This window comes from Lepidothrix coronata, unplaced genomic scaffold, assembly GCF_001604755.1.
Source record: "Lepidothrix coronata isolate B3197 unplaced genomic scaffold, Lepidothrix_coronata-1.0 Scaffold3, whole genome shotgun sequence".
Taxonomy (NCBI): Eukaryota; Metazoa; Chordata; class Aves; order Passeriformes; family Pipridae; genus Lepidothrix; species Lepidothrix coronata.
In genome coordinates, this window is record NW_016690183.1 from 9,909,679 (window position 1) to 9,932,328 (window position 22,650).

The following is a 22,650-nucleotide window of genomic DNA, read 5'->3' on the forward strand; positions in this document are numbered from 1 at the left end:
AACCGAAAAAAAACCCCAAACCCAAAACAAAAAAAAACCCACACTAACTGTCAGGGACACTGGAAAAATACATAAGGAAAAAAAAAATTTAAAAGACACCAGAAACACATTAACAAGACAGTTGCCTTTCAGAGCTGACTGCTGCTGGTAGAGCTCCCGCTCCACTGGAGCACCAGCGGGGGCGCAGGAGCCGCTGCCCAGCTCCGCTCGGCACCGCCTCCCGTCCGCGCTCCCTCCCCGACATCGCCTCTCCCCGCCCTCCCCCCGGGCCACTCCGCGTTTCCCCTTCCTCCACCCCGGTCCCGGGGCCGTCTCTCCCTTCCCTTCTCTCCGCTCCGCTCTCCCCGCGGCGGCGACGTGTTGCCGTGCGGGCGGTGGCGGTGTCGCAGCCATGTGGGTGGCGGCGCTGGCGGCTCTGCTGGCGGCGGCCGGGGCGCAGTATGAGCGCTACAGCTTCCGCAGCTTCCCACGGGACGAGCTGATGCCGCTGGAGTCGGCCTACCGCTACGGGCTGGACCAGTACAGCACGGAGAACTGGCCCGAGAGCGTCAGCTACCTGGAGGTCAGCATGCGGCTCTACCGCCTGCTGCGCGACAGCGAGGCGTTCTGCCACCGCAACTGCAGCGCCGCCGGGCAGCCGCCGCCCGCGTCCCCCGCATCCTCGGGAGCCGGGGCGGCGCTGGTGGAGCTGCGGCTCCTGGCCGGGGTGCTTCGGCGGGCGCAGTGCCTGCGGCGCTGCAAGCAGGGGCTGCCCGCCTTCCGACAGGCACAGCCCGGCCGCGACCTCCTGGAAGACTTCCAGCGCCGCGAGCCCTACAAGTACCTGCAGTTCGCCTACTTCAAGGTGAGGACCCCCCTCCCTCCTTCATCCCTCCTCCTCTCCCCTCCCATCTCCCTGCCCTGCCTCCGCTCCCCACCCCCCCGCCTCCGTCCCAGCCTCTCCTCCCCAGAGTCTCTCTCCAGGCCTGTCACTGTCGTGGTGGAGGGGGACGGAATGGTGTGTCTCTTCACGTGGCGTGTCCCAGCACGGCCTCGATGGATGCAAGTGCCTTGTGCACTCAATTCTGGAAAAGCCACCGCTCATGCCGACCTCTTGCCTGGCCCTCGGAGTAGGTTTCTCTGGGCCATAGCCTCATTCCTCATTGCTTCCTTCACATCAGTTTAGCTGCCAGTTGTAATCCACCTCACCTCCATTTCTCCCTTGCTCCCTGGTCAGGCCCCCAGTCCTTGCCCCCACCAGGCTGCCCAGCGTACACTTCATCGTCTTCTCCTTGACAAGCCTTTCAGTCCCTTCCACCCACTCAGCTCATGTAACTGACAGTGGGATCAGCATGTTCCTTGTCTTTTTCCCTGCTACCTGCCATCCAGCTTGCTCTTCACCAGTTTTCCACCGCTCATCCAGCATGTCCCCTAGATCAACCCTTCCAGTTCTTCCCTGACATCTGGCCACGGAAACCCGCCTCTGTGTCCTGTAGCTGTGTCACTCCCATCCCTGTTCCTCATCTTTCCATCTGCCTTACTTTCTAATCTTCTCTGGAACCTTTTTCAGACTCTTCATGTCACAGCTCTGCTACTGCAAGCGCTCTTCGCTACTTCCTGTCCCTCAGCGTGGCCACCTTCTCCACTTGCTCACATCTGGTCCAGTTCTTTCAAGTGCAGCAGCCCCCAGCCTTGCAGATAGCCTGATGCCTGCAAAACTCCAGTTTTGTTGCAGCCATGGGAAGGAATGAAGGAAAAACTGGCTGCTGAAGTGGGACACTAATGCTAGCCCTGGAATGGTATTTACCTTTTACTCTTGGGTCAACCAAGACTGGGGACACATACCTCCCTTAACAAATTTCATCCTATTTTTCTAGCTTCTTGTCATCTGTCCAGGATCTAATTGATTACTTTCTCCTTTCTTATCTTCATCTTCATCTTCTGTTCTCTGTATCAAGGTCCATCCCTTCTGCCATCCCCTCAGATATTGCAGTTACTCACACTTCAAATGAACGCAGCATCTGGGGGGGGGGGAGGAGAAAACAAGCTGAGCTCTAAGATTGTTTTCTCTTTTAGGGATTCACTCCCAGCATATCCCAGTATATATTATATAGGGTTGTTTGCCTGTGCATTCTTTTTGAGATTGCCACTTGGAAGCACAGATCTGAACTGTTGCTGTGTCCTGTTTTTAGAAGTTCTGTTTTCTCAGCACTTTTTCCAAACAGATGCGGGGAAATGTGTTCTTATAAAACCAGAACAGTATTCACATGCACGGCATCACACCGGTGTCATTCTGTGCATTGAAAGCCATCCCTAAGACCGTACAAAAAAGCTTAACTTGATGCATTAAAGCCTCTGCACACGCTAAACAAAAGGTACCAAAGGTTTCTTTTGAATTACTGAGAGGGCAGGCATTCCTCAAATTCTCAAAGCCATATAAGGATACGAAAATTACATCACCACAAATGTTTCCTTTTCTTGTCTTAATTTAACTATCAGTTCCCCTCTTGTGGTACATACAAAGTTTGCAATGTTTGCAAAGTTTGCAATCACAGCAAAGAGCAGTGCTGCTTACCATTTCTAATACAGTCAAGTAACTGACAGACAGGAGTGTGAGAGGGAAATTGGAGGAATCCCTCCCTCTTTCTTTAAACTGTTTTTCAATCACGTTTGCAGTAGGTTTGAACAGCGTAGTTTGATGTCTTTGCCTTTAATTGTCTTTCATATTGGATTGTAATCCAGCTCTGAGCCCTTATTACTTGGGGAGTTCTGAATGGGCCTTTGGGACCTACAAACTGCTGCATCCAAAGGACTTTTTCCTGGCTGGGGGCTTCTGAAAAAGGAATGTCCCTTCCCCCACCCCTCCACCCCTCCCCAACAGCATTTATAGTATAGGAAGAAGCGGGAGGGAAACGCTTTATGTCGTTTTTTGGAGTGACCGTGTGTTTATTCAGGTGGATTGCAGAGTGAAATTCTGCCACGTCTTAAGATTCTTGGAATAGATGTTTCTGTGCTGCTGCTTGCTCCTCTGGAGGGAGCTTTCTCAGAGCCACTGAGTTCACTTAGGAATGTGTTTCTACAAAACCTTTTTTTATTTTATTTTTAAGAGGTGAAAATTGAAACCAAGAGTGAATTATGAACTAAGTAAAAATGAGACCTGTCAGCCTGCCAAAGAAACAGGATCACAGCATACAGCACAAAAGAAATCAGGCATTTGACGAAAGTTCAGCTGAGATTTCCCTTTGTGTTTAGCACCATCTGGGCTGACTGGAAGCATGTACTTTTGGGACAACCAGGAAGGGCAGCTGGCAGTGTTCCAGCACTGGGACACTCGTAGCGGCACAGCAGCCATGGGTGGGTTGTAGTCTTTCTTCAGTGCAGTTGTCTCTTGGGTTTCTTCCTGAAATGAAGGGATACCTTTTATGGATGCAAACGGAAGAGTGTGTGTGCATACGTGCCTGTGACTCCTCCTTACGGTTTTAAACATACACTGCCCAAGGCTATTTCAGATGTGAGGTGGAGCTCAGTATCAGCTACACATCAATACACTGAATGGGTTGATGTGGATCTTGGCTTAGAAAAAAGGTTTTAACATTTTACAAATACCCAAGACTTTTGCTTTCTCTCTCACTCTTCCTAAATATGTGCCTATGTACTATATAATTTATGAAAATATATGTGTATGTATAAAATAAAAACCCCATAAGTGCAGTCACACAGAAATACTTACATGTTTGGTACATGCATTTACAAGTGAGAAATGTATACTTCAGAAAGTATATCCAGTTGAGATTAAAGTTAGTTTAAAAATGAGTACAGAAAATCACATAGTACATTAGGACACAATTATTGAGCAAGTCTCTGCAGTTTGCTCTTAACTTCATAACACCACCAGGAAGATGTATTATTTTAATATTGTCCTTTGTGCTACTAGGCAAATAAGTGACATAAACACCATGTAAACATGGTCAGCGATGACTCCTGCCCAATATCCATAGGTTGGCATTAGTACTTGCTGAGATTAATCTCACACAGGAGCAACATGTCAGCTTTATGAACAGGGGAGGGAGAAGGGAAAAACCCCTAATTTCTTTGACTTACAACCATCATCTGTGCTATCTGCAACAATAAAACGAAAAAAATTGTTCATGGTGATGAAGCTAGGAGTAAAACTGAGAAGAATTATACCAGTTTTACTGTATGATTGTACCTGTTGAGACTATGTTTTCAGTATAAGTAAGTTTGTGACTATAGAGACTATAGGAAAGTCATTTACAAAAACTGGGAACTTTTGAACTGTTTTGGTTTTTTTCCCAATTAACCTTTTTTAACTCCTTCCTCTTCTCCCTATCCCTATTTAGGCTAATAATCTTCCAAAAGCTATTGCAGCAGCTCACACATTTCTTCTGAAGCATCCAGATGATGAAATGATGCAAAGAAATATGGCCTACTATAAGAGCATACCTGATGCTGAGGAGCATATTAAAGACTTGGAGATAAAGCCTTATGAGGTAGGCTTTTTATTCAGAGTTTGGTCTTTTGGAACTGTTCTATTATTCCACTTACTGGGTGAGATTTGGGGATCTCATTTGCTTATGTGTTGTCAATTCTTACTCTCCTTTCCCTCTTTCTGTCATCTCAGTCACCTCCATTCTGCCTTCTTGAAGCATTCAGTAATTCGCACCTGTCCTGCACTTCATTGTTCCATAAATGGGTCACAGTAAATCACAGACAGTGGCATACCTGAAAGCTACTACATGCATATCACTACTGGAGCTAAGCAGGTGCATAGTTTTTCAAATTCACGAGTGCTGTAGCAGCACAGTTTAAAATAACTCAGACATTTCGTGTTAAGATTCCATTGAAAATCTCTGTCACAACCCATGCTTTAGATTCACACTGTTACTTCTGTCCTGCAGGCTTTTCTTTTGATCAGAAATGGAATTACATACTCTGTTCTCTAGAAAATACCTGATAAAATCCATTAGTCATCTGAATTTGTTGTCCTTATCTTACCTGGAGAATAGCTTATGTAGTCATCCAGAAATGCCAAGACATCATTTACTGCATTTGAATTTACACACTGCTTCCTACAGATCAGTTACTGCTGGTTTTCATTCCTGTCATTTTTTCAGAATCTCTTTGTCAGGGCTGTGAGAGCGTATAATGGTGACAACTGGAGAACATCCATCTCGGACATGGAACTGGCTCTTCCTGATTTCTTCAAAGCCTATGATGACTGTATTGCAGCCTGTGAAGGCTCCCGAGAGATCACAGACTTTAAAGACTTCTATCTTTCCATTGCAGGTGAGTGGTTAGGAGACAGAAAGGAAAGTACATTTCAATTTGTCCGTAGGATTGACTACCCAGGTCCTGTTCCTGAGTTTGGGCCAATAGGATTTTATTAGATTCACTGTAAACTGCTTGAATTCTGGTTTATGTTTTTGTTCTTTTTAGTAACATAAATGAGGGCTATCAGGAAATCAGAACAGAGTACTTGTATTAACATGGAAGTTCTGTGTCAGAATAACATGGATTTTTAAGTGATAATAACTGCCCCATCCAGGTAGCAATGGTTAACCCAGACAGGTCTCTTGGCCACCCTTTCAGTATCGGTTTGGTTGCCTTTGAGGCTCGGTTGTTAACCTGCCTTTGAAGTTGGCTTTGGGGATTTGTGTAGGTCCAGTGATCTGTATGTTCTTTCTTTTGTCTGTTTTTCATCCTTCCTACATTAGAGTTTTACTAGTAGATAACATCTATTTTTCGTGTGTAGCTTAAAAAAAAAATCCATTGCTTTGCAGAGTAAAAGGGAAATAAACTTTTTTTATTATTGTCAAAATGGCACATATACATCCCCTATGCTCTTTGGCAGCAAAAGAAACAAGTAATTTCTCCAGTGCTCTGGGCTCAGCGTTGTTGACAGTATTTGTGTGGAGAACACATGCGAGTTTTCTCAATAAACTTAGAAATTCTCTTACATTTTTCCTGTTTTTAAGTTGCCATAAGGAAAACCAGCCCAACTTTTTGTCCTAAAGCCATAATATGTGTTGGAGAGGGGAAATTTTCATGAAATATGTTTATACATGAGCAGCTCCAGTTTCTCACGGTGTGCAGCTGATATCCACCAGTACAGCTGACATGGAATAGCTATTGCAGGCCTCAAGCCCTGATTTACTATTGGGCAAAGCAGGCAGGTGCTTAGCACAGCAAATAAGGAGCAAAGGTGAAATCACAGGCAGTAAAGCAAGAAACACAGACTTTGTTTCCCAGTTGGTCAGAGCTCTGGCATCAGGTCAACTCCCAAGCCACTGTAAAGAGTACAGCGTCCATGCTCAGCTGTGACTGGCACTTGCTGTCATCCTTCCTCTTACTCCCTGGAAGGGAAGGACAATTCCCAGCAGTAGTGATGGGAAGGAAAGGTAGGAGTTACTGCATGATGTCATCATGACCATGTATGTGCATTTCAGTATTTTGCTCTTGAGATGAGAACGTTCAAATTTACTTACACTGCCTGGGCTGAACTGTGCTCTTGCTACAGGGAGAAATATTCTGCCTCTGAGGTTTTTACTGCAGAAAGCAGATGTAACAATAAGGCTTAACCAGAATTATTTGGGGCTTATACTAGGTATGTATCCTTGAGCAATGAGTTATGTTTGGAAGCCAGCTGTCCTCATTGCATGGGATTGTTTCACTGAGGGACTTGAGTCTCTGGCTTTAAGTGCTGGCTGGAATTGAGCCCTACTGTGCCTGGAGATTCCACTGCTCTTGTAGAAGATGAGTCTGGTAATTTCATGTGGCCAGTTACATTTAGTTAGCTTCAGTGTTCTTCATTCTAGGAGTTCTCAGGGTTGAAAAGTGTTCTTTTGTCTTGGTTAGAGACTTGCTGCACAAGCTTATCTAACTTGCTTTCACCTGCCTAATATGGCTAACACGTAAACTAAGACTTTAAAATACTTCTTTTCTGTGTTGTAGCCAAATGTGATATATCCTGAAAATGTTTGATACTCTTTGTTGGAAGGTTTCTTGAAATGTATTTCCTTGAAGATAAAATCACCTGTAGTCCTATTGCATTATAGCAAGCTTTTTTAGGCTGGGTAAGCTTGTGAACTTAAACATTCCTGGCTGAAAGTCGTTCTGTGGTGAGTGGCATATTCTCCTTTTTCTTCTCTTTTAGAACATCCAAACTGCAGGCACAATATGTGGCCATCTCTGGAGGTTTATTTTGCAATCACCTGCTGTGTATCTCTGTCACACAGTTGTACTCAGCAGCACGTGGACCTTATCCGTGCAATAATTTCATGAAAATGCAAAGGATTGCAAAATGTAAAAAAATAAAAGAAAGCACTGTTAAGTTTATAGTTAGGAAATAATGCAATACTCTGTAACACTGTAAAATCCACTGCCACAAGCTGTCTGTAGGTGTCAGTGAAACCTAACTGCTCAGTTCTCTGAAATTCCAGCTTTGATATGTTTAAAGTCGACTGTGCGGATTTTTATGGAAGGACTGATTACCATTACTTGATATGTACTTCAAATGGAGTTGTAGGTTCTCAGTACTTCCAAGCAGCAAGTTCCAGGTGCACAGGACTCAGGAGAGCATCATAAGGCCAAATTTTAATGAGTAGCAAATGGGAGGGACTATAACAACATGCTACCCATATCCTGTGTTGTCGTTTTCTTCCTTCTAGATCATTATATTGAAGTCCTTGCATGCAAAGTGCAGTGTGAGAGTAATCTGACACCCGTTATAGGAGGCTTTGTTGTTGAAAAGTTTGTGGCCACCATGTACCATTACTTGCAGTTTGCGTATTATAAATGTAAGTAGTGATTTATTGTGCTTAAATAACATTGGGGTGATGTGAGACAGATTCCATTCATAACTCTAGTTACAATGCTTTAGAATGTAAATAGTGGCCTCTAGAACCTGCATTTTAACCTGTTCCAGGACAGAAACTGAGTTTCCTGGTACCTTTTTCTTCCTGTATTACTGTAGTTAACAGACACAGGACACAAAATGTTCTATGTTGAGCCTGCGCTCATAAAATTGTCTACGAAAAAATACATTGCAGGACCCTCTGTTTTAAGTTATGCATGGTCTGTGTTGGAAAGATGAGGCAGTTACAGAGTAAGTGTGATCTGATCCATCACTGCCCTTCGTTCTGTATATGATACCTACTGCCAACACAAATTGCTAACGCTTTTCATAGTTTCATATAAATGTTAAATCTTCATATAAATGAAAAATGTTCATTATATGTATTTTATGTTTTAGATGCCTTTTTGAAGTAACTCATAACATATTAGGGTAAACAATGTCGGCCACTTACTATACATTGGAACATCTGGAATGGCACAGACCCATTTTGTACACCTGTGTACAAAAACCTATGGTTTGTGCCAAGAAAGCCATAGTGGTTAAGCTGTCAAACCCCTGTAGTTGTTAAGTGACTGAATTGTATAGCTCTAACAATACATTTTTCCTTAAACTTCTAATTCATTCAGTTAGAGAAACTAAAGATTTGTAACTTCAAAGAAACACATTTAACATAACAAATTTATTCTATTGAATAAATACTCAATTTTCAATTTACTATTCAGAATTTCTTCCACAGACAAACCTACAGAGTATTCCATACTATTTGCTTTTTCCTAGTGGATTCTTATAATCCTGTTAGAATGGGCCTAAATGGGTTTTGAAGAAAGAAGGGACCACTTAACAGAAATCATAGTATCTGGTTCTCAGTGACTACATATTTGATAGGTAAATCATTTAATGAATTTTGTGGTTTCTTCAGGAGCTACTTGCACTGTAGCTTTTACAGCTATTCCTGCAGGCTCCAACATCGAAGAGAAGACACGTCAACCATGTAGTATCAGGCCATTAATGACTTCTGCTTATGTTGTTTGACTACACATTTTACACATTGACTCTTCCCTCTTTGTCAGTTCTAGTACAAAGAAGTGGGAAAGTGTTTGGTTTTTTTAATAAGTGCCCCAGTGCATATCACTAAGCTGTGGGCTGATACTGGGATACCTGGGAGGAACGTTTTATTAGGATTTTCTTAGAAAACCATCAGAGCCGAGTCCCCATTTTTGAATCATGACCTTACCTGTTTCAGGACACTAATATAGCATATTTTTTCTGGGAAGCAGGTTTTTTTTCTATGCAACTGGTGGGGAGGTAGAATATGAGTTCTGTTTCCATCTGAGTTTTTCAGAACTTAGATATTAGTAGGAATTTGTTCATTTATCTTATCTGGATTTTTGTGTGTGTGTGTTTAATAATTAGTGAATGACATGAAGAATGCAGCTTCTTGTGCTGCTAGTTACCTTCTGTTTGATGAGAAAGATGAAGTAATGAAACAGAACATGGTGTATTACCAGTACCATAAAGACAAATGGGGACTTAAAGAAGAGGATTTTCAGCCCAGATCGGTAGGTGAATTATCTAAAATGCCTTCTAGACAATTTAAATATTTCTCTGAAACTCAGTGGGTAAGAGGTTGGGAAAATGGAGGTTATCTGTTGGTTCTAGAGTTAGACACATACTGTTTTGTGAAAACCATATAGAGAGTTGTGCACAGAGATGTAGTGTGTCATGTAAACAGTGAATGTCATTATAGTTCTTCCCTTTCTGTTGAAATATGCTACAATAGGATATAATATAATATGATGACAAAGAAATTCACACTGGTATTTCTCTGTCACTTATGCATATTTATATCTTTATGTACCTCTATAAATAAGGCAGCTGCCCCCTGAAATCTCCTGATGAAATCTCTGAGTAACGTTCAGGCTTTTGTGAATCATTATCTGCCAACATGTAGTTGCCCACCCGCTTGTTATTTCAGGTTCTGTGGGCATTGGAATGTGTCTGGATATGGTAACTCCAGCTAAACTCACTTTCCACTTACTCCATTTAGAACATAGTTGGGTGGATGAGGATGGAAAAAGGCTCAGGACTATATTGCATCTAATTATCTAAATTAGAATACTTGCTGCAAAGAACCCACAGTAAACATGAGTCCATGCAGCAATGATTGTGATCTGGCTTTGAAAAACTACTCTAAAAATGGATTTCTATGCTGTCCATATATTTCCATGTCCAAGGAAAATTTACAGCCTGGACTGTGACATCAAATTTGATTTTCTGTCATTTCTTGTTACCAGGATTTATGTCATGTCACTGAATTAGCTGCTTTGTGACACCTGAGTGATTCCTTAGGCATCAGTCATATAAACTGTACAACTGGTTAGTCATTAGCGATACATGTTCCACAAATTAAATTTGGTGCCTTCTCTTAGGGCATGACTTCCCTGTGGAAGAATCATTTAAGTTAACCCAGCTGTGGCAACAGCAGACATCCTGGAGGATAACATTCCAGTTGCCTTTTCCATGTTGCTTCTTCAGACATCTCAGTCACCAAGACCTTTGCTGGCCCAAAGGCCCTTGTTTCTTAATATGGCATTAAACCCAGTGTATCTGTGCAGTGCTCAGGTGACTGACCTTATGCAAAGCAGTGCATTTATTCCTCTTATAGCTTGCACTGATTTCATAATTACACTTTCTACCTCTCAGGCCAGCCTGCTCAAGTCAAAAATACCACTCCATTTGAGTTAGGTGGGGTTTGTTTGTGGATAGCTGTTACCTGCAGCATGCCTTATCGGCGCGCTGGAAACCCAGGCCTGCCCTGCAGGACCAGCTGAGACAGAAGGCAGCAAAAATGCATTTGGTTCTTTCAGAAGGCAGCAGCAGCAAGTCTGAGCTCACAGGGGAAAGGAACCGCTCCTTTGTCACTGCTTTTGGGAACAGAACTGTGTTTCATAGCCATATTGGAGACAATGTTTGATGGTGGTGGGAGTGAGGGGTAGCAACAGTTTGAAACTGCAAACTGCAGATAGATTTGGCATACATGTGCAGAGAGGACAGAACAAGGGCCCTACACATGAATTCTGAATGTTTCATTGATAACTTCTGTAGCTGGGGACTACAGATAATTTGATTTTTAAGTACAAAATACTAAATGGACACAGCTGTATTTTCTTGTACTTTGATCTATGTAACTATGAACAGGAGCTGCTTGCTGTCCTAATCACTTGCCATGAAAACCATAATGCCTCTGGTTTATTTTCAAAGCGGTAATGGGGTGACAGCAGGATTTATCTCTGGCACTAATCTAATGTCACAAGATGTTCTTGTGAAAGAGGGAGTCTCCTGTTTTCCTCCCCAAAAGGTAGTCAAAGCAGATTACAGTTGATGTTCACAAATATGAGAATATGTGACTGAGCTACACTCTGTGGTCCAGGCAAACAGCTGGGAAGTGAGGAGGGACAGGTGAGTGACCTTGCAGAATTTTACTAGTCCAGACTCAGGCTGGGGTGGTGAGTCATTATCATGCAAAATGGCTTAGTGTCTATTTTTCCCAGAACTGCCTGCTGCCATATGCCAGCACACAGGGAGGCAGAGGCTTTCTCATGTCCAAAGCCCACTGGAATGCAGGTGCATGCTGCTACTCAGCTCTGGCAGTCTTATTCCTTATTCTCAGACTTACCAATGCTTTGAAACGTGAGAAGGAGGAGAGTTCTTTGCTCTTCTCCGATTGATGGAGACTGTGCTTACGAAGATCCACAGAAGAGTTTGGATACACCACTTGCTGTTTTGCTGTTCCCTTTCTCAAACACTATAAACCCCTCCTGGGATCTGCCTTCTACTAAGGCCGGGTCTGATTTTACTGGAATAGTTTGAGGTGATGTGTAATGATGCTCTCCTGTCTTGCTACCCTAAAGTGACATAGAAATTTTGGGGTTTTTTTGATAGGAGGCAGTTCGATACCACAAAATAACCACACTTCAGCTGGAAATGTATGACTTTGCGAAGGAACATCTGATGGATGATGATGAGGTGAGTTTTATATAAATGAAATCATGGTCAAAAAAACAGCAGTCACATTAAAGTGAAAATGATACATAGATGTAATCCCAAGATTTAACTAATACAGAAAAATCTTCTTGTAACTGCGACCAATTTACAACAAATTTTTAGTTTTGTAAGTAGAATGTAAGAATGAACCCAAAGAACATAACATACAATTTTAAAAAACATTGCCATAATTAACATAAGGGCAAATATAATGCACTGAGCCCACAGAAAGAAAGAAAGTCTACTTTGCAAGCTGTAACACCAGGGGGCAGAGAAGTGGTATGTATTTTTAAACCAAATGTTTTTCTAGGTTTGGGTGTGGGGATTTTTTGTTTTGTTTTTGGGTTTTTTTGTTTGCTTTTTTGGGGGGGGGTTTATTGTTGTTGTTGTTGTTAGTTTGGGGTTTTGTGTGGGTTTTTTTTCCTAAAATATTGTTTAAATTATATTAGAGATCCTTATAATTTTGTCCAGAAGTAACCACCTAAATTGTAATTTTTGTCCAAAGGAAGTCTTGTTACCTGTTATTTTATTCTGCTCAGTAACATTTTGGTCACTCGATCTTGCTTCTTAAATGGTTAGAAATCATGGTCAAATAACATATAATGACTACTATTTACACTGGAAATATGTAAAATGGATTTTTTTTGGGGGGGGAGGGGTGCAAGAAAAGTAGTTAAATTGTTGAAAGGGCATTTCTTTGTCTCCCACAGCTGAAATTAAAGGATAAATTGTGGAAGGCTTTGGATTGCTGTTTGCTTTGGTTTTGGGAACTTTCATTTAGAGGTTTAAAAAAATCTTCAAATGATGGAAGTGTTTGTTGCTGGCATTGGCAAAGAAACAGCTGTGCTCAGCTATGGCATGGGTCAAGGATGCCTATAATGTGCACTGCTGATGGCTCTTCTAGTTAGAAAAGGCAAAGATGGTTTATGTTAAAAAATGAAAGCACCTTTGCAATTTTTATGTTATCCATCACATAGGGAGAGATAATATTTTATAGTGGAGAAGTAGTGTCTGCACTGCCTTCAGTATTCTCATGACCTGAAAGCAACTCTGTGTAAAATTCCGTTGCAAGGTTACCAAACTTTAGGAAGACTTTCCATTGTGATAAAATGCCCTGAAAGACAGTTTAATAAGCTTATTTAAAGGTTAAACTTAGATGAGGACTAGTTGGTATGGATTTTCATCAGTGTGAAATACTTGAGCACTTTTTATATTCCTTTATTGGTTTGTACTGTTGCCCATAAGGTTTTCTTATGTCAGGCATAAACTTATTTGTCACTTTTTTCCTTCTCTCATACCTGTTGCTTCAAAACATGGGGATGAGTAATTAAGGAAGGGAAGACAGTCCTTTGTGAGTACTTTCCCCATATGTTGTTACTAGGAGAGTTTATAGAAATAATCTTCAGCCTCAAGGACTATGTATAGAGGAAACAAACATTCATTTGCTGGCATTCATTCCCGTAGCCCCTTTCATCAGGGCAATTACAAATGACCTTGCAGTCTCCAAGAGGGAGGTGCAGTGAAAATATCAGTTAAACTTTTGAGGAACTGACAAGGAAGTCACATTACACTGGATTATATGTTTGGGTTAAACAACCAAAATTACTGGGCCTGGTCATGTCACAGATATCCCTTCCTCACACTCTCATCGCATTAGGAAAGTTACCATTCTCTTCTCCAGGGGGAAAGCTGAAGGGCTTCTGTACCCTCCCTTGCTAGGGCTGAAGAACCTGAGAGGGATGGAGGCTGTCCATGCCTCTGGCTTGGCTCTGGCTTTTGGTAGTGAACTCATAAATCCCTGGCTACCCGAACTTGTCTTTGGCTGCCGGAGCCTTCCAGGGATTCCAGACAGAGCAGGAATAGCACAAAGGTAAAACTGCTACCTTGCAGTTTCTGCTCTATGGACAGGACCTGGTAGTGTAACTGAAATTTTTCTTTTTTCTAATATTTCTTCTGGCACAGATAGAAAAGCTTGTTCCATAGGAATGTTGAAAACTGATGAAAAACCCAGATAAGGCATTACAGTAAAAACTTTATTAAAAATTGTTAAGGATGGAGGCAACCTCTCTTGGAAGTGCACTCTGTTTATTTAAACCATGTGCTTCTTGGGCCACAGGCCATAACTTCTGTGAGTTTCTAGGGTCCATGTTTGCTGTCTGTGAAGTTGCTTGTGGGCCAACAAGCCCGTAAGATAATCTGCAGAAAAAAAAATTCTTTTTTCCTTGACTGAAGTGAAAGGATTGATGTGGCAAGAGATATCTTCTTCATGTGAATGTCATTATTTTCAAATGGAGAATTGCATTTTATTCAGACTTCTCAGTGCTCCTGTATCTCAGGTCATCCATGTGTCTTTCTATATACCATTAGCAAAGCGAGTGAGAACATTTGACTTCTTCTGTAATACATAGCAGTAATTGCAGAGGCTGGAACAGGCAGTAATGATTTTTGCATATGTTACTACAAGAAATACTGTCCTACTCCTCTTACTTTATTAATGTTTTTCTACAAGGAAATGAAAAACTCTAATTCAAACATTTAACACAGAAGAGGTGACAGAGAATATTAGCGCCAACTACCTACAAATTACTTTTAAGAAAAAGTAATTATTCTTAAATATCCTCGCAGTTTTCCACAGGGAAGTTAAAAGAACGTTATGGTGTTGTCATCTTAGTTGACCATGGATAGATGAGCTTTTTGATTTCTATTCAGATGTGTAATGCATAAAGGCTGTCATGGATACAACTCCTAGTATTGCAGATTTAAATAGCAAACTGAAATGCCATTAAGAGCCAGACACTCAGCTAGTGTAGATATAACTTCAGCACTACACTAATTGTATGAGACATGTTTTTGGCACATAAAATCAGTGTTCTTGAGGAATTTTTTTCGGGGGGATAGCTACTTAGCTGTTCTGAGTTACATAAGAACCACAAGTATTTGGCTGGGATGATCCTACAAGGTGATTTTTCTTTCAGTACTTAATCAGTAGGTGAAAAGATGTTGGCAGCTTTGACCCACTTTTTTTGGCATCTTGTTCTTTTTATTTGTATATTATGTCTGTGTCCACTTGAATAATGGCTGAAACTAGAATACTCCATTCCTAAGTGTGATGCAAAAAAGAATAAGTATTGAACTTATGTGACTGGTGGAAAGAGGACATATGGAATAGCATCAAAGCACAAGGGCCCAGTGGACTACTGATAGTAAATCTGAATTCAGCCTATTTTTCTGTTTGGGAATTGCTAACAATGTATTTCCAGCTTTATTGACTCCCTCTTTGCGTATGTTCAAATGATTTATACAAGTGTGCAAGTTATACAGCAAGTCCAGACATGTAAACCCTGCCCTGCCTGTGACCTCAAAAAGCTGCACTAGCACTGCTATGCTGAGAAGAGCTGGTGGCAGCTGTTTCAGAGAGAGTTGGCAGCTAACTGGCAGTCTTATGGTCCCTGTTCAACATATGCTTCCTCAAAGAAGAAAGAAAAAGAGATTTTTTTTTCCCATCATGATTTCGCAGTGGAGGTTCTTCCCATGTGGCTGGCTCTCCATGACCTTCCTGCTTTCTCCTCTTGCTTCTGCACCACTGGATGTGTGTCTTAGTCAAAGATGTTCTTCCTTCCATTTAAACGACCTACCATGGGAAGCTGCCAGCATAGTTGGGCTTAAGTGGCAGTATGTGCCCAAGTTGCAGGTACTGGCATTAGGAGGAATTTCTGCTGCTCAGACCTTCTTTAGGCTCTCTGTGTAGCATAAAGCAGGCAAGAGAGCATAAGTAGAGCTCAGAAACAAAGCCACTAGAAGGCTTGTTTTCAGTGCAGTCGGAGCAATGTTGAAGTTGCTCTGAAACTGAGTTGACTCATGTTTTATAGGCATTATAAATACGTTAAAAGGAAAACATATTTATTGATTTACTGTAAAATACTATTGTAATAACTGCAATGTACTGTAATCCCTCATGGTATATTGGAAAAGAACAATTAAGTGTTCAGAATATATCATTAAAATGAAATGGAAAAATATTTGAGAAACTAGATAACATACATGTAAAAAACAACTAAGCTCTCTTAATATTGAAAAAAAAAGCCCTAAAAGCATGTGAGAGTGGGTCATACTGTGGACTAAGTATCTGCAAAATAAACAAGTTAAGGACCAAATAATTTTTCTGCACAAGAAATTGAGGGATTTTCTTTTTTTTTCCCCTGCTAGAATGCAAAGAGTGTCCAGACTGGTCTGTACAGCTCATGGAGGTTCTGGTAGGGCTTTGCGGTGGTTATAGTTGAACTCTCATGTTTTAACTGAAGGTTAGATCAAGGAACTTTCTCTTGGTTGAAGGCTGAATAAACCTTTCAGGCTGAGTCACTCATTGACACATGCCTTACTGTTACCCTGATATAACGTTTTCCCCCTTCAAAATGTTGCTGGCCAGTGAGCTGTGTGGGGTATACTTGCTGGCTCTATCAGGTTCATGGAGTCAAATCCTCCACAGTTGTTCATATCAAACCTTTTTCTTCACTCTTGCAAGATAATTAATTGTTCTAGAATGAAATCCACTGGTTTTCGTAACAACTCCTTGTGGCTACTCCCGTTAGTACCTCAAATTAGTTACTAGAGCAATTACAGGATAATTACTCATTAGTTATAGGGCACCCTTGACCTCTCCTCACAGAGACCACTTGTGCAACCCTTCCAACTACCATAACCTGGCCACCTACACCCAGTACATAAGGAAATCAAATCTGTTGGTCTCACTGTTAAACAAGTTTCCAATCATTAAGATCTTCAAACTTTAGCAAAATTTGAATTTTTGTTGTGAAGGACAACTGGGGAACATTTATGTGGGATAAATATTTTCCTTCTAGGTCATAGATTATAAGGAAACAAAGATCCAGCCAGTTCTTCTTGCTCTGCGTATTGTCTCTTAAGGCTTGGTTTGTTGGATGAGTTAGAATAAAGGCCGTTTCTTATCCATTCACTGGTAATCACACATAAAAGCACGTCCAGAATAATATTTTTCTATAGATCTTAATTCATTCTAGTACACTATCTTTTTTATATTCTCTGTTGCTTCCCTGAACAACAGGCTATCCCACTGCAGTGCATACAGAAAAGGCCATCAGCAGATTTGCATAGAAAGTATGGGTTATTTTTTCCTGTAACTTTTCCGGTCCACACCAAGAAAGGACAGAACAAGATTGTAGGTGGAGGCAAGGACCTGTGAATGATTAATATATATGCATTTGCAGACGGCAATGCTTAGTCTTTGCAAGGAATGGTAAAGTGTCTGGGTCTGTCAGTGAGCAATGCAGATGCTGCTGCTGGCTGCTGGTTTTAAATGCTGCTGTTGAAAGAAAAGTTGGTGCTGGACCATCGGTCTCAAGTGTGCCATAACTGAGCCATGTATTGGTAGCTTTTCTTCTTTGCTGTTTATTTTAATAGCTGGCTAGGAGTCTCCAAAGTACAGATGTTTCTTCTAAAAGGTTGTGGTTTTTGTGTGTGAATGCAGTATTTAACATTGCATAAGGAATGGCCTGGCCCAATATGTACCTTGGTCTTGGACATTCAGGTTCAGGTACTAGGTGGGGAGTTTTGCATTCTTCTCTTTTTTAGGCCTTTTTTTTTTTTCCAACTGCTCTAGCTTCACTTATAATAGTGCCCCAATCTCAATAGCCTGGGTTAGCTTATTCAGAATTAACCAAGAACTCTGTTTTAAAATTAATTTTTATTATAGTCCACTTATTCACATATCCTCTGTGAAACCTTCTTGAATTAATTACTGTGCCACGAAACTTGTTCATTCTGTCCAGTGCCTCTGTTGAGTTGTTAATCTAAGCCAAGGATGCTCAAATTGCATATATGACAGATAATTAGAGGCTCCAGTTGGTCAGATAAGCTTCTCTGATTCTTTGAACCATTCACACTAGTTTGGAAACATTCTCCTTTTCTGTTCAATATCACACCTCCCATATTTCAGGCTATGTCTGTTCCATCTTTTTACCATACATCCTTGCTCTGTCAGTCCCACTTTCCACTGACTGTCCCTGGAGAGGGAAGAGGTTGGTAGCACAGGGAGGGAGGTTGTGGGGTACCACAGAGCTGCTGAACCTGCAGCAGGTACCTGGCCTCCAGCGCAAACCTGGAGGCAGCAACTGTTGACCAAGGGCCAGCCAAAGAGGACCTGTTTTGCTGCAGCTGACGAGGCAGCCCGCGTGCGTGTATTTCCCTATTGTTGGCTGCCTAATTATCAGGCATGTACTGGCCTGGCAGCAAACTGTTCTCTTCCCTGAGCTTAGTCAGACCCCACATACTGATTTCCTAACTATCAGCCGAACAGCTGCATCATGCTTTGGGCCATATGTTGCTCACCCATGATTTGCATCAGCACCATGTTTGAGCAGCATATTTATGTAACCTGCATTAGAGGTGGGTGGCTGTTGTCCCCTATAGTAGCTGGCAGGGGAAAGGATTATGGGTTTCCAGCTGATTTTGCATGTAAAATTTGATGTTCTTTCTGTAAGGGCAGGAAGGAGCTAAAGAGTGTACCAAATAACATGAGGAACTCTGTCATGCTGAAGGGCTAGATAGTATCGAAGACTCATTTCATACTCCAGATATGCAGGCCAGCAGGAAGTTACTAGATGTGAGCAGGCAGAAGGCTTTTTCCCTAGAATGAACACCTGTGAAGTATTTACTGACTTTAGTCATACTGAACGCCTGGTGTCAAGTGAGCACTGATGGGACAAGGACAGTGATCAGTCTGGTCCCAGCTGCCAATGTGACAATGTGATCAGCTCTTCTGAGGCAGCCTTATCGCTTTTTCGTTAGGCTGCCAACTGGTCTATGGACAACTTGCACATGTTTTACATTCTGATTACGAAGGCACAGGCAAAAATATTTTAAGTGCAGGTTTTGGTTTTCTTTAAGTGTTTTCTTTTCAAGAATAACCAACATCCAGGCAATTATTCAGTTGCATTGCAGCATATTTTATGTATGTATATTGTTTCAGCAACTTTTTTTATATTTTTGCCATATTTCAAACTTTGTTACTTCTCAGTACGCCCAGTTAGACTGCAACAGCTTCTGTGAAGCTTTCCTTTAGAGCTCAGTTTCAGGCACCAGAGATTTCAGGTATCAGTCTTTTTTCCCAAATATTGTTGCTTTTAAATATCCTTTTCCATTTGAACCATGGATTTCTATATTTCATATATTTTCATATGTTTCTAAATTTGAAAACATACCAGAAGTAAAAAATTTGAATTCTGTTTGTATCTCCTGTGTCTTCCGAAATATCCTTACTGATGAGTGTGCAACAGTAATATGAATCGAATTAAGTTCCCATATGGTTGAGTACCAAAGGTGTAGTATTGAAATCTCCGTGTCTTCCTCATGTTTAATTCTGGGTCATCCAGTAAGATGTTTATTCCATTCACCCTCCTTCTCAGATTCTTAACCGTTTGAAGGTTGTCTTTGCAGGTAGACAGAGGAGATAAATCCTTTTTCATATCTGTTTTTCTTTCATTGAAGTATGATCCTGAGGTGTAAAAGAATCAGCTTGAGTTAGATCTGGGACCCCTGTAGTAGACAGCTGGATTCCCGGGCTCGTAACTGTTCAGAGTTTAGTGGCACCTGCCTGTCTGCAGTCCTTCAAGAGGCACCCGAATGCCCACAGGTTTAGGACCTGTGCTATAAAACTTGACCTGAAGTCCTCTGTGTTCTGTTTCTGTATCTTCCAACTGCTTGTGTAGTAACTACTGGACCCAGAGGCTACTTTTCATGTGCATTTGTGAAGGGGTATTGAGTTCCTCCTTCGACTGCACTACTTAGGCAATCAAAATTCTTCTAACAAAGGAAAACATGCAGAAACGTTGAATTCCTGTTTTCCAATTGCAGGAACCAGATTTCTTGCAACCAGAAAGACAAGTAGGGAATACGAAAGTGTTGGCATTTTTTTCTTGTGTTTTACTGAATTGGATGCTTAAATCTTTTGAACAAATCCAAAGCACAATAAATTGCCATCCTTCAGGACTTGCTAATGCTGCTTCATAGTTGGAAAAACTCAGTGGTCTTTTGAGATGGAACTGTGAAGCAGGGAACAAGAGCAGCAGCTATTTCAGCCAGCTTTTCTCCAACTTTTATTTTTGCTTGCTTGGTTCTCATTATTTATCTCCTCACTGATCACACTTCTGAAAAATATGATGTTAGTGCTTTTTAGTTACAATATCCATAATACTGTTATTGTATTAAAAATAGCCAAAAATCTCTATTTAATTGTACTGTTTTCAGTGACAGAGGTTTTAACAGCCTTTCCTCAGCAGAATAGAAAATTGTAAAATTTTGCCTCTCAAAATGTATGTGTCTGGAAGAGGCTGTCTTTCTAAGGAATATCTTTCTAGGCAAAAATGTGCTTAAAATTTAATTAGGATTGTAAAATACTGTTTGCAGTTTCATTAAGCAGAGTCAGAAGCATAATACAGTTCACAAAGACTTGAAATGGGTCGTGAAGGGAAGAGGGAGAATGAGCATCCATGCGAAGATGACTTGCTTTCAACATAACTGCTATAAATTCTTATTAATTTAAACATGAGAGTGAGTAAGAGCTGATCAGATTTTCCAGCAGACTATTTTTTCTGTCAGAAAGTGCCAATTTGTTTCGGAAAAACACTAAATGACATCTTAAGACCCTTTTAGAACATGTCAAGAAGGAAAGGTAGAAAAGTTTAAGGAAAATGTAGTGAAATTAAGAGGTTATCAGAAGATTGTAGTTCTTAGAATAAAAGGTTGGAAATGTAATTTTGAGCATCCACATCTCTCGTACAGCTCAGCTTTTGAGTTGTACCAAAAAGTGCAAATATGCGCAGACGTTCCCACAGAATCTCCCATCTCTGGCCGTGTTTCTGGTATTTCTGAGTGTGCCAGCAGATGGGCTGCTACAGTCAGTTTTGAGTAGTTTGAGAGGTTGCTGCACATTTGCTGTTGACTACTTGGTTTTCAGCACTGAAGGTGTTACACTGGGCTGTAAATGATTGCAACAGGTTTTAGCTCAGTTACTGTAGCTTAGTTGACAAGACTGTAAGTTCCAGCCAGTGGGGCTGTATCATCCCAAAATACTCAGGCTTGACTGTGAGAAGACATTTTGCTGTGGCAAAATATAACATATAACTATGTTAGGAGTAGTTTAAATAAAGGAAATTTATGTTGCGTTGGTACCCTGTATTAGCAGAGTGGAGCTTGTAAATGCAGTATTTCCTGGGCTGACTCTAAACCCAGTGTATGTGTTTCCAGTATGAAAAACATTCTATTATCTCTGGTTCTTCACGTTTTTGCTGCATTGAGTCATGACATGTGAAGATCTGGGGTTGAAAATTGAAAAGGTGTGTGTGGAAGGGTGTTACGGGAAATAAACGGTTAGAGCAGACAAATATATCGTCAAAGTTATGGTTCTACAAAACACTATCAGTTTGAATTTTGAAGCTTTCTAAAATTCTTTAATATTTTATGGTATTTTAACAATTTCCTGATTTAACAGGTGCTTTAAACATTTATTCCTCTCTAAGTTTGAGGATTTCATTGTCTATTTAAGTACCTGAAAAAGTACAATAGGATTTACTGTAAAGTGTAACATTTCCTTCTTTTAAGTCTGTGTGTCCCTGCAAGTACTTGTGTTACTCCTGTACGGGCCATTTACTTGCCTTTAATAGGCTTGTATCTACATGAAGGGTGTTAAAAATATTTGGACACATATTATTACAGTTTATGTTTTGATTAAAATAGCAAAAATTTCCCACCAGTTTTGCAGTAGAAAGTTAACTTGTTTCTGTTAAATTTAATGCCTTCTAGGGTGAAGTTGTGGAATTCCTTGATGAGCTGTTAGAAGTGGATGAAAAGAAGGAATCCTGATGAGTGAAATCATCACAAAGTGCTTTACGAAAGTGAAGACTCACCATTGCTCCTTACTATTTTTGGTCACCTGTAGTTCCAGTTAGATATACCTCAAAGGTGCTTCTTTAAGCTCCACTTTGTGTCCCAAAATCCACTCCTGAAAGGTTACTTCCATGCTGCACTGACTCTTCCGTGAGCATGGCTTTTCACTATGCAGAATTGGTGCATATGAGTTTGCCTCTCGAACTTTCTTTCCTTTACACAAACAACAAAACAGACTATTTGTATTTTCTGGGATAACACTAAGTTTCCTCATTTCAGTGCTGTTCTACTAAGTTGTAGCACTACAGCTAAATTCTGAAGAACTTTTGTCAGATTATGAACCAAGGAAGACATAACAGTTCCTCTTTCTGACCTATGTGTTCTATTATTTATATATGTCTTTTTATATGATGATGAATAAAGTGGTAATGAATCCCAGTGCACCTGAAAGATGTTAAGATCCATTTAACTAGCTGAAATAAGGTAATTAACAAAGCACAGCTAGTGATCTTGTAAAAATTGCTTAAAGAATTTTGAAAGCAGTTTTGATCTTTTTTAAAAACTGAATTAAATTCCATGATGTGCAATTAAAAATAAAATAATTTCTTCTTCCTACCAGTTGTTCTTACTCTTTCTGTTGAAACAACCTGTGGTCCTTGTGTGAGGTGGGGCCAACCTATGAAATATTGGTAATTGATGTATTTTGTATTCTCTTCTGAAGAAAACAGTTTGCTTGGTTTTTTTCAGTCTGGTGGGACTGTCTGCATAATTTTCATCCAAAAGTAAGTACATGTGGAAACTGCAGTGATTTGAAATGGAATCTTGAAAAATAT

General features: G+C 40.9%; 1 protein-coding gene across 1 annotated transcript; it reads left to right on the top strand.

The window, feature by feature from the left end:
* Positions 1–276: 276 nt before the first annotated feature.
* Positions 277–22,435, top strand: CRTAP (cartilage associated protein). Its single transcript, XM_017823723.1, has 7 exons — positions 277–844; positions 4,341–4,490; positions 5,115–5,286; positions 7,668–7,796; positions 9,269–9,414; positions 11,798–11,881; positions 21,734–22,435. Exons 1-7 carry the CDS (start codon positions 392–394, stop codon positions 21,791–21,793), a joined length of 1,194 nt encoding a protein of 397 aa, XP_017679212.1. The 5' UTR covers positions 277–391; the 3' UTR covers positions 21,794–22,435.
* Positions 22,436–22,650: the final 215 nt, after the last annotated feature.